Source organism: Palaemon carinicauda, chromosome 19 (assembly GCF_036898095.1).
Source record: "Palaemon carinicauda isolate YSFRI2023 chromosome 19, ASM3689809v2, whole genome shotgun sequence".
Lineage (NCBI taxonomy): Eukaryota > Metazoa > Arthropoda > Malacostraca > Decapoda > Palaemonidae > Palaemon > Palaemon carinicauda.
In genome coordinates, this window is record NC_090743.1 from 14,062,425 (window position 1) to 14,075,238 (window position 12,814).

The window sequence follows — 12,814 nt, forward strand, 5'->3', positions numbered from 1 at the left end:
TTTTATCTTTTTGCCAGTCAAGTATATTAAGAAAAAAAGGAGGCTTGTTAGATAAACTTGAAAGGCGTCGTAACCTAATCTGTAGTTATCACAATGTTTTATTTTTATTTGTTTATTTATTTTTTGTTATACTTCACCCAGGTTTTCTGGTTTTAACATATGGGAACATTACGAATGATGATATTTGATCATACGATTTTTCTTTTTTCATCTCCTCTCTTGCTCCCATCATTACGTAAAGATGTGGTACTAAAACTTAGTGACTCATCGTCGGAAATTCTTGGACTGACGAGACACAACCAACCTGAATACGTGTGTCATGATACTCTTCACTGCAAGGGGAAGAAGAAGAGAAGAAAAAAAAAAATATAGGGGTGGAGGTGAGTTACCTGAATCAGCACACCAGTCCAGGGTACACCCATGCTTGCCTTACGTAAATCTTCTTGGCACATTATTGGTTTAGACTGTTTATTTGTTAGTGTGTTGGCAGTGCCATGGGGCTTTGCCCTTGCTTCGGAGCCGAGTATAGCATTTGCTGTCCAATGAGGATTAGGGTCGCCTTGCATTTTAACAAATATGGGAGTTCTTGTTTGTTTCTTTGTGTGGCTTTTATTAGCATAAGGGGCGCAAGTAGTTAAATGTATTTATATATGACATGAGCTAGCTATAGTATTTGCATTGTCTTACGCAGTAACTGCATGAAAATAAACTACTTACGATGAAGGCAATAAAATATGTATTTTGGGAGAATAGGAGGAAATTGTTCACGTTAACCTGTCGACGGAATGTGATGTTTTGAATGTGAATATAAAAGCATGTGGCTGCAACTACGTTTCCCCGGCAATGTACTTGACTGCGATTATTTTAAGACATTCGCTGTATAGTAGCTCGTGGTGTTTCGTTCACACAAAACATCCAATGCCACGCGGCCTCGTAAGGAGAGGCAGTTGATTACTTTGTTTTGAAAGAAATCGTGTCTTTAGAAATATTTTCTGAAGGATCTATTGAAAGAAGTGGAAGGTTACGTTTTTTTTTATAATGATGATGATAATGGTTATGATGATTGCTGAAAATAATTACTATTACATATAGTTGCATATCTGTGGGTTTTCTGGGGTTTTTGTGTAAGCTACAGAAGACCAACAGGTAAAATGCATCTAGATATTACTGTCGAATTTGTCAAACTTAAAAAGATACGGACTGTGGATTTCATCATCTAAGATATTCAAATGTTATTGTGGGAAATTTTGGGATGAAGATTTTATCCCTTTTAGTCAACTCTTCAGAGATCATGAATCACGTTAAAAGATTATCCTAAGAAAAAGTTACTTGGACGAACGATATGTTCAGAATATTTTATTGCTCGTAGTAACTGACAATTGCAGAATTAATATCTTGCTTGTGGCTGGAGATTCTTGGCAAGTGAATTCTAGTACTTCTAATTGCCATACCAAATTTGCTTACCAGTTTGGCCAACCACACTGCCATGGTGTCTGAGATGTTACGATTTCCTTCATTAGCCTTTTATTACGTACTGTAAAACATATAAATTATATTTTAATTGTTAGGAATAATACCAATACAGTACATTTTTAAAGAAACATTAAAGTCGACAAAGTAACAAGCTTTCAATGCCATCAGCTTAATAATTTTAATTAACAGGAAATGATTAGGTTACAAAACCATGATTTAAACGTCGTAGTATTTTTTTCATGCTCTATGTAAAAGGCAATTGTATTTCCCACTAAAAGCTAATAATAGCAAGAATATTTATAAGTTGCTTTTATAATCAAGTATCAGCGACGCATAGAGTTTGGCAAGTCTAGCTATGAGTCAGGAAGGATAGACACATTAAGACAGAGTAACTGGCATTTTGACATCAGTAAAAAAATTTTTTTTTATAGTATTTTGCCTTTTTATCCTATCTATTGTAAAAGCTTTCGCCACATCTCTCCAGAAATTGATTATTCTCGTCACCGTTAGAAGGATTTTTCCTATCATTTATGTATAAATAACGGAAGTCTATGTAAATAAGTGACATTCAGCATGCATTGAACATAGGTTTTGTAAGTTATGTTTCAATTTATAAAAGCCATTGGTGCTTGAATTGAATATAATTCACCACAAATTATAAGTCAGTGCTGAATGATTTAGGGACGGGGTCATATAGAAAGTTCATGCGTAATAGAGGTCTAAGGTTTGAATACTAAAAACCATGAAATTTTGATAATAGTGCTTTGATAAAAACTGAAGACTGATATTTCGAGTAAAGTTGACGGCCTGAAGATCGTTCTGCTATGATTAAATTTGGCACCATGTCTTCCTTAGTGACGAATCATGTGTGGGAGCCAGTGTTGGCTGTAGGTGCTTGAGCTTTGGTAATAGACTATTGACCCTATTTGCTTCCTTATATTGCCTTATCTTTCCTGCCCTAATCTTTTATAGAAAATTTTCATTTCGCATGTTTTGATACTCAAGCTTTCGTGTTTAATGGATTTATTTATTGTTAGCTTTTTAATCCTATTATGCCCAGTGTTATTTTTCTCCTTTGTCTGTATGTGTATCAATTTGTTCATTGATTTAGATTTTGTTGTTGGTTGTGTGTGCCCTTTATATATTTTCACATTTAGTATTGAAATCAATAAAGGCTTGCTTTACAGGGTAAAGTGTCTTAGCTTGTTTCACTGGTAATTTTGCCCGTGTGAAATACCAACAGTGAACATCTCCAAATCCATTTTTTTAATCTCGGTTGCATATACGTAATTGTATATTTACATACTTTCTATAATATCGAAACTCCTTAAATCATCGCTCATTCGAGCATCAAATCTTGAAACTTAGCATTGATGCTCTCTCCCTGTTAAGAATAATCTTTTATAGAAATCCTCTGCAATTTTTATCACTTAATCTCTTGTTGATATTTCCAATTTCATCCTTTAAAGCAAACATCTGTTGGCTCCCTTGTATTCAGGTTCTAAGTATCAATGGCAAGACGAAATGGAATGAGAAAGAACGATATAATAAGAATACTAGAATAAACGTCATACCTGCCCTCCATGTTTTTCGTCCAATGGCACTTTTATCATGTAATCTTCCTTTGAATATAAGGGACCTTTCTCTTCTGGGAGGCCGGCTTCTTTCAACCTATCCTTCTCCTTTTCATTGGGACTTTTTGGATCCTCCATCTATACTAGTCTTTTATGCGGAGACCGCAAGAATCTTTTCTTAGAAATTCCGCTTCTCTGTTGCTGATCTGCAATGAAATAAAAAAAATGCAATTTTAAGATATTAAGATAAGTATCGCCGAGGGATACAAGATGAATGTCCTATACAATGATATCTAGATAGAGAAATTTATAAATGAGTTGGTTTGTTGTTGGTGGAAGAAATTTACATACTGCATACATCGTGAATAGATGAAGAGGTTATTCAAATTATTTTTAGTCAGTGCCTTTGAAACGTAAGATCATGTGCGAGATAGTGTAATGCTATTTATATCAACTTGAATATTGATGAGTGGATTGTGGATGCGTAGTTGGCCTTTGGTATTATGCGCTATAGACGTGAACTATTGATACTGTTTGCGACAGGTTAGATTTATATAAAAATCTTGTACTAACTTGTGATGCTGCATTATCTCTTACGATGATTTTTTATCTATACTACTTGTCTTGACAAAATTTTCCACTCTTTGGTACTCAAAATTTATCTGTTGGTTAAAGGTTACTAATTAATAGATAAAAATCTCTCAGGTATTGCGTTATCATCTCTTCATTATAAAGAAATTTTTTTGTTTTTGTAATGGATGCGTCTTGATTAATTAACTATTGTGTATTTACGTAAATGCAAATAAATGTACATCTGTTTAATTGCAAAGCTTCAGTACCTGGAACCTTATGGCAAATATTTTTATTAGTGTGAATTATTTTCGTCGTTGTTAATATCATTGAGAATGATTCATCTGAACTGCGCTTCTTAACCCAACTTGGCATCCATTACTATATGTTGCAAAACCTTTTACAATATCTCTCTCTCTCTCTCTCTCTCTCTCTCTCTCTCTCTCTCTCTCTCTCTCTCTCTCTCTCTCTCTCTCTCTCTCTCTCTCTCAATAAAATTTGCGCAGAAATTTTCGTTTGTCTAAATTTTAGTCTTTGGAGGTCTAGAAATTTACGTGTAAATGAACAAAAGTAAACTAATATATAGTGTTGTGTGCATTGACGTTACATGGATGATTAAACAGAGACAGTTACCATTCAACTACATATAGAATAGGTAGTAATTTTTAGTTAAATTATGTCCCCTTTGAAATTTTAAAGTTAATGCTTGACAAAACGGTAACGAGTCGAGCTTTTTTTTATGGTACTACTCATTGAAGTCTTAAAATTATCGCTAGTATTATTTTTCAGAAGAATTTAGTTAATATGAAAATGTTATCTATATGCTACACCTCAGACATTGAATATATTTTTTCCATTCATTTAAATAAAATAGATTGTATATCATCTGGGTATTCGATTATTGAGACCCTGAAATCTGCTGCTAATTTAAATTAGTAACGAAACTTTTTAAACATTTGGGGAAAATTGATGGTTACTGTGACAAGTTTTTTTTTTTTTTTAATAGCAAAATATTTAGGAATCTGATTTTCCAGCCAAACTTTATAAAAAAAAAAAGTGATAATTTTGAGTCTGTTATGTTTCTGGAATATCTACTTCATTGTTTTATTGGTAAAATTTGTCTTAAGAACAGTTGATGAAATATTCTGAAAAGTTAACTTTAGGATATGATTTTTTTTTTTATCACATCAAACAACTTGCGTATCCTAAGACTTTTAGTAGTTTATTTCACGGAAACCTGTACTAAAATATCCCCAACTCGTGAGTTTAGGACATGAGATTTTGTACTCGAGTATTTATAAATCGGAGTTTTTGCACACGAACCAGAAAAAGAAATATTCGAATATTTCTAGCTTTACCATAAAGTATTCTACTGTGCTGTCATATGACATACTGTTAGAATTTAACGGCTGTTAGGATAGTGTTAGAATAAATTATTGTTAGTTTATGTAATTTAATATTCTTGGATGTTTGAAATATGACCAGAACCTTACTGACATATTTGTCTATTCATTCTATGGGTGAAGCATCTCTTCAATTTTCTAGCTGATTGGTTCTAGCCAAGCTGAACAATTAATTAAAGTTTGAAATTTACCACTTGGACTGTAGTTGTTTTTCCTATTTTAGAAATTCCACTATTGTATTTTGCCTTCCTGTAATGCACCCGAAACTATTACAATGTTGTCTGTTCTCATAGGTTGATGGTGCCACCAGTTCATATCACGCGGGGCACTCGTCGGTATGTAGCTGTCCCTACACCCTACATTTTAGCATTCTATTTTACCCTTATTCTTTTCAACATTTAATTGATAATGCAACTGTGACGTTTTCCTCCAGTTGCACTAAGGTGCTTAATAGCTTTTACAGCCTCCTCCCCCCATTTCGGCATAAATTTCATAAATCCGAAGTTATTTTGAATTTTTGAGACCTTGTCATGTGGTCTTGAACTTAATGTTTACTGTATGTGGGGCCGTCTCTTGTAACATTTAAGTTTTTTTTGTCTGTTGATCTAATAGGTTTGTTCCCCAAAAAAGTAGTTTGACACTTCTGAATCATCAATATCTGGTGGAGAGAGAGAGAGAGAGAGAGAGAGAGAGAGAGAGAGAGAGAGAGAGAGAGAGAGGTGGGGGGGTTGCCGTTCCTTCAAGACATTAGCCCTTGGTAGAGAAACTTATGACCATGACCTGGTATGATGCAGTTAAAGTAACCGCTCCTAGGTTTCTCGATCGGGATATCGCTAATTGGCTGGAGTGTTTGAATGAAACCAAAACTGCAGATCAAGGAGGACAATCTGCTCGTTTACTCTGTTGTGTGAATAACTGCTGCTTCTGTGTCATTGTTCTTAATCAGGTATGTGGCTTTCGGTGAGGGCGCAAGGTCTGACTTCCAGTTGACATGTAGTCTCGAACACTAACACGACTGTCACTTCAGATTTAGATTATTTCGTAAATCATCTGTTGCTACCCTAATCTTAAGCCATTCCTCCTGGTATCTCGAAAGTCTTTTGTAACTCATAGGAGCCCACCAGTGAAATTAATTTTTGCTAAAATTAAGTGATCGTGTTTTCTCATGACGTTTTCGCAATGCCAGTTTAAGGCCCCCCCCCAGCGTCTCATGGGTGAGCAACAATTTAGTAGTAGATAGATTGTGCTTGCTTTATGGCAGTTTAGACCGTAGGCGTATTTGAAGTCTGTGTGACAACCATGTGCGAAGTTGTGGTTAAGGTTGTGGTTAATTCGGTCTATCTTTTGCTCGATCTTGATCAACATAATTAATCCCTGAAAATTTCACTACTCTTGAGTAAAATTGTGGCCAGGAAGTTGTTCACAATCAGACAAACTGGCGAAAACATAACCACCTCCCAAATTCGTTGGCGGAGGTAACCAAGCACGCGAGTATGGCATTAGACGTAGCACTCAAATATTTAAGCATCTTAATTTATGCTCTGTGAATCTGTGAACCACAACTAGAAATGCACTAAGACTTAGTTTATGACATGAAGTACACTACTATCATAATGACACGCTTTACGACAATTTAAGATTACGCCTATAGCTCGCTGGCATTGTTAACTACGTTGTACTTGTCATGGCGTGATTTTCTTGAATTAGCCTGATGAAATTGGGTTTAATTGGGTTGTGTCGTACAGGCCACCAGTGAGGCTGCGGTGATAAGTTAAGTTAGTTTGCGTTACTATTTTGAATTCAGTTGCGTCCTGGTGTCACCACTTAATGTAATTTTTGTGCTTTCCGAATGGTTACGTAAACAATACCAACAGTAATCAATAATAATAATGATGCTAATCTCATGCGAAAGGATTATGTGATCGTCAAAAACTGTCCCACATGAAACAGCGAGAAGTGAAGAGCAGTGTTTGTGCTTTTGCGTGTCACAGCAGTGAGGGAGACGCACCTGCACTCTTTTGTAAAAGGACGTGATTGGTCCTTCATGGTTTATTATGAGCTTTAACTGGTGCTCATGACAGGGAAGTGATGGGGACACTCTGGGTCTAGATTATGATTGACATTACTTCCTGTTTCGACCGGGTTGTTGACATTGCGCTTTGCAGAAGCTGTGATTTCATGTCCCTTTTCGGATGAAGTGTCCTCGTCAATGCTCATTGTGATCTGTCTGGATTACACAAGCCTATCACCTACGCAGACATCTTGGTATAAAAAAGAATGTGTAGTTAATTCGTGCTGTATTATTGTTTCCCAGACCAGGTTCAAACCATCCTGGCAAGGAAGGGTGTTTTAATTCCTCTCGCAAATTTCCATTAGAAATATTCCTTAGAAAGCTTAAAGATTGTCAGGGAATGGAGAAGTTAATAATTAGTGAATGGGATTGATCAGGTATACATAACATGTGTACTTGTTTTGATTTTGTATACGAAGATACTGTTCGATAAAATCTGTTTCATGTTTAGGAAGACACTTTATACCCCGCGGATTTTTTAAAAAGCAGTTAAACACAGCTTAAACTTTCCGTAGGGTTTATTCAGTTGTTGACGAGGATGTAAAGAAATAAAAGTACGTCTGGCGAATATTTTATGTACCTAGGTTGCAAGTCAGACAGTACTTTGTTTCTTTTTTTCTACGGTCTAAGACTTTTTGTTAAAATACACAAGTAGCGTTTTGATAATATAAAAAGAGCACACACAAACTTGGAAGAGGCGAACGCATGGAAATATTCTAGAAGTTGACAGATCTAATCAGGATTGTTACAACCAATATAAATAAAGAAAATTCTGAACTATAATGAACATATGAAAGGGTCTCCGGATAGGGTGATCATCTGGAATATAAAAATGACAGAATTGGTTGACCTTCAGTGGGCAACGTGTTCTCGAATGCGCACTCCTAATCAATGTTGTGAATTCTTTCATCCTTGTCCTTGGAAAGGTGACATCATCACATTTACTCGTTTATTACTGCTGCTTTAAGTTGTGTGTGTGTATATATATATATATATATATATATATATATATATATATATATATATAATATATATATATATATATATATATATATATATATATATACTTTTTTTTTTCTTCAAGGAGTATTTCAGAAGAATCTTGTTTTGCAGCCTAATAACCAGTTGCGATGGTTCTACATGAAATAGCAGTTGTAACGATAGTGACTCGAAACTGATATGCAGGCCAATTTGTATTTTCTTTAATGGATTTATAATGGAAATCTCAATCTTCCTCATCTTTTTGGAAGATTTTTTCGTAGAAAATATATATATATATATATATATACTGTATACTGTATATATATATATATATATATATATATATATATATATATATATATATATATTATATATACAATGGGAAATGTAGGTATTTAACAGAAAGAGCTCCTGCTTTTATATGAATGTAAGGATTTGTAATGATGACTACTTTTGCAAAAGTGCAAAATACATAAATTATCTGAGTAAGGTGTTAGAGAGAGAGAGAGAGAGAGAGAGAGAGAGAGAGAGAGAGAGAGAGAGAGAGAGAGAGAGAGAGAGAGAGAGAGAGAGATGTTCTTGTTTTCCGAGTAACTTAAAACTCCAGCCATGTTATGCTAAGTTAACAATTTGCGATGTTTAAAGTTATAGAGTTTGTCATCAGATATGCTGAAAACTCGTTTTATGTCAGTTTCTCGTGGCAAAGTAACCCAGACTGAGAAGAGGTTTTAAGTTATTTGTATTTTTATTCCTTTATAATGAAAATCATTTAGAAAAACCGGTATCTAAATCATTGTATGAACGGTTACATATATCATTCGTGATTATTGTTAAGAGTTTTTTCTTAGCTGTGTGTATGTGCTTCATAATAGGCGTCGCCTGTTATTTAATTCGAACATTACTTCAATATACAGTACAGTATATATGTTGTTTTTATGCGTGTGTGTTTGTGTGTGTGTATATATATATATATATATATATATATATATATATATATATATATATATATATAATGTATGTGTGTATATGTTTATATATATGGAGAGAGAGAGAGAGAGAGAGAGAGAGAGAGAGAGAGAGAGAGAGAGAGAGATTCAGATCCGGTTGATTACAAGATTGAATTTATTTTCTTGTTTAGATGAAGTGCAATTTGCAGAAAAAATATTTGTTGAACGAAATTTTTTTTTCTCAATTGATACAAAGTCCTCATACTTTAATACCAGTTTTCTTTTCGGAATATTTCTCCGTTTATTGCTGTAAAAGTATTTGATAAGGCTTTGAGAGTAACTCAGGTGGAAAATCCTTGTCGAGGTGGAAAAACAAGCTTTAACGAATGCGACACGTAATTATGTTGTGATTGCACTAGAGAGTTGGATTACTCTCTCTCTCTCTCTCTCTCTCTCTCTCTCTCTCTCTCTCTCTCTCTCTCTCTCTCTCTCTCTCTGCGGGGGATTGGATAAGGGTGTTATTCCTGAGACGTGATTGTGAATTACATTGCTAGTAAATGAAGGTCAGGTGCTTGAAAGTGCTTTTATTCCTACAAAGATTTTAATAGCCTACTATTTTTATCAAGAAACAATGACACAATAGGGATGTAATGTCGTTTAAACTCCTGTATTTTATGATTGATACGGTTTTCCCCTTATAAGTGTGCGTATTAAAGGGAATTGATTGTACTGAAAACACATTTGAATGTAATTGTTCTTTAGTCTTGGTTAGTGCCATAGCCTCTGTACCATGGTCTTCCACTGTCTTGGGTTAAGAGTTCTCTTGCTTGAGGATACACTCGGGCACACTGTTCTATCTAGTTTCTCTTCCTCTTGTTTTGTTGAAGTTTTTATAGTTTATATAGGAAATATTCTTTTAATGTTACTATTCTTAGAATATATTATTTTCCTAATTTCCTTCCCTCAATGGGCTATTTTCCCTGTTGGGCCCCTTAGGCTTATTGCATCGTGGTTTTCCAGCTAGGGTTGTAGCTTAGCATTTAATAATAATAATTCCATGAATACACTTGAAAGATTGTACGCAAAAGTAGGGTAGTGAAAGTAATTACGAACCTTCCTCTGGTGGCATATGCATATTTCTTGATTTATGTCTCATCTGGCGTCTATATTAACGAGTTTCGTAATTTAGATGGGGAATGTCAAAACATGTTTTGAGAAAAAATGGCACATTTCCATATTTCAGAAACCTTGGTATTTTGGAATTATTATCCTATCTTTGTCTTAGAAAGTCGTTCATTGTTATTTTGGACAAAGTTCACATTTCATTATTTTATATACATGTTTTGTTTTATAATTTTCGGCCTCATTATTGTAAAACTTTGTTTGAAATAACACATTTCGTTGTTGGAATATTTCCCTAATCAAGGTCAAGTGAGTTGTTTTGAAATTGTGGGGAAATTTTGTCCATTGTTGCTTTTATATTGTTTATCTTTATCATTCGTTTATCGAAATTATTTTAAAATCTGTTCTCAGTGTATATTTAATTATTAGATTGATAATGAGCATGTCTCCTTGAAAGTTACCTTTAAGCATTGCAATGTATTTATAAAATTTATTGTGAAATTTACTCATTTTATTTTCTCGTGTCATGAAAAATTACAATGACTAAAGACAAGTATTCTCGAGAACTGGGCATCGATTCTTCCTTGTTTTTCCAACCGCAATTTGGCTCAAACTGAAGAATGTGTTTATTGGGTGGGCGGGATCCACGCTTTACAAGGATGAAGGTGTCTAATTGGGGACGATTTTGGTCGAGGCTTAGCTTGTAAGGGCTGCCAAGAGGAGAGGGTCCTGCAGTATTTTAGTCTTGAAAGGATTTATAGTTTTTCTATCGAACTGCCATACATTTTATGTTTTTCTATCAAACTGGAATACATTTCATATTTTTCTATCAAACTCCAAAGCATTTTGTTTTTCTGTCAAAATACAATACATTTTATAGTTTTTTTATCAAACGGCAATACATTGTTTTTCTATCAAACTGCAATGCGTTTTATGTTATTCTCTCAAACTGGACTAATTTCATATTTTTCTAACAAACTGGAAAGCATTTTGTTTTTTTATATCAAAATGCAATACATTCAACAAAAAATTCTATCAAACGGCAATAAATTTTTTTCTATCAAAATGCAATACATTTTATATTTTTTCTATCAAACGGCAATACATTTTTTTTTCTACCAAACTGCAATACATTTCAAGTGAATGGAATTGATGTTTGTAAATTGAAGAAGGTATTCAACGACATTTAATTATAACATATTTAAAATAGGTGGATGAATTTAGAATTTCGATTTTTCACATCTGGAATCTACGAATAGCATTTCAGTTTCTGCTTATCTGTGATCTACGAATATCGCGGCGATTTTCATTTCAGTAATTTTCTGGGAAATTTTATATCGATTGCAGGAGAAACTGAAACCATCGTCTAGACATGTAATATAATCCAATTTTTTTATGAAATTCTCACTTTTTCAGTTTGTTTATATAAAATCGAGACTATTTGGTTTCATTGTCATCTTATTATTTCACGTTTTTATACTCCTTTTTTATATAAAAAAAATAGGAAACACCGTGCTGAAGGTTGTTCGTGCACTTATATCCACTTTAAAACATCCTGGAAACGAAATATTTAATACCGGTAAATACCTGACTTCTAAATCAACAAAATGTAATTGAAGTCTTCGGGTGTGTGTTTTAACCATAACAGTAAATTCAATTGCGAAAGGAGCTCGAACATTAGTAATACAAAGAATCGAATTAAAAATACTTGAGGATTTTGTAAACGTAAGAAAGTATAAAGCACTATGTAAAACCATGTGGTGAAAATGTTACAAAGAAATCAGCTGATATCCTCAAACATTGAAAATATGTGAATGATATTAATGAAAACGAAACAATTTTAAGGAAATTACCGCAGTCTAATCTTGAAACAGGGCGAATGCGCTCTGACAGACGATTGGTACCCAAGCTTTGTCTCCTCCTTCCGCAAACGTTGGTGACTTACTGGTAGTACTCTGGCACAGGTTGGCACCTTGGCTGTTTACTCGTGTTCACCTCCGCCAACCAACTGGTTCTGTCATCCGACATTCCCTTATTCTCTACGCTCATGCTCCAACGACGCACCCAGTGCCTTCCCCCTTCCCCCCAGCATGTCTGCACCTATTTTCTATTATTTTTCTTTCATTGTGTCTGATTAGTTCTCAAGTAAAGTCAAGATCTTTCGTTATCCTTAACCCACAATGTGCTGGGCTATTTCTTACTAGCTCTTGATGAATACTACTAGTGCGAACTGAATTATCTCACGGTTGGATTTGTGGTGTGGTTTTTTTTTAATGGGGGGGGGGGGGCACTATGTGGGAGACACGACAAAGACTCCAATAATTTCCCTTCTTTGTCATTTTGTTTTTCATGAAACTAACTAAAACAAAGTTTTATTGATGAATAGATACTTTGTCACGTGTCGTTAACAATCAAATTCTTACCCTGCTTTCATTTTTCTGTTTTGTTGATTTTTGTTTTGTATATGTTGATATAAGATATGTTGTTAAAATGTTTATAATTGATGTATCTTGGTTATATATCTTGCAATCTATTTGAGATCCAGTTGAACCTATTAAATGCCACATCAGGAGGTAAGGGAAACTTATTAGAATCTCATAAGACTGGAATCTTGACAAGTTTGTTTAAAAAAAAAAACAAAAAAAATATTAGAGAATATGTTGACAATATAAA

General features: G+C 34.2%; 1 protein-coding gene across 1 annotated transcript in view; it reads right to left on the bottom strand.

Moving 5' to 3' along the window:
- The window catches only part of LOC137658144 (organic cation transporter protein-like), a 23,334-nt gene extending 11,040 nt beyond the window's left edge, over positions 1-12,294 (bottom strand). Inside the window, exons 1-2 of the mRNA XM_068392826.1 lie at positions 11,995-12,294; positions 3,048-3,253 (exon numbers count right to left, since the gene is read on the bottom strand). Of these exons, the coding sequence (XP_068248927.1) occupies positions 3,048-3,185 (138 nt within the window). The 5' untranslated portion in view covers positions 3,186-3,253; positions 11,995-12,294. The remainder of the gene's footprint in view (positions 1-3,047; positions 3,254-11,994) is intronic.
- Between the last annotated feature and the right edge of the window lie 520 nt (positions 12,295-12,814).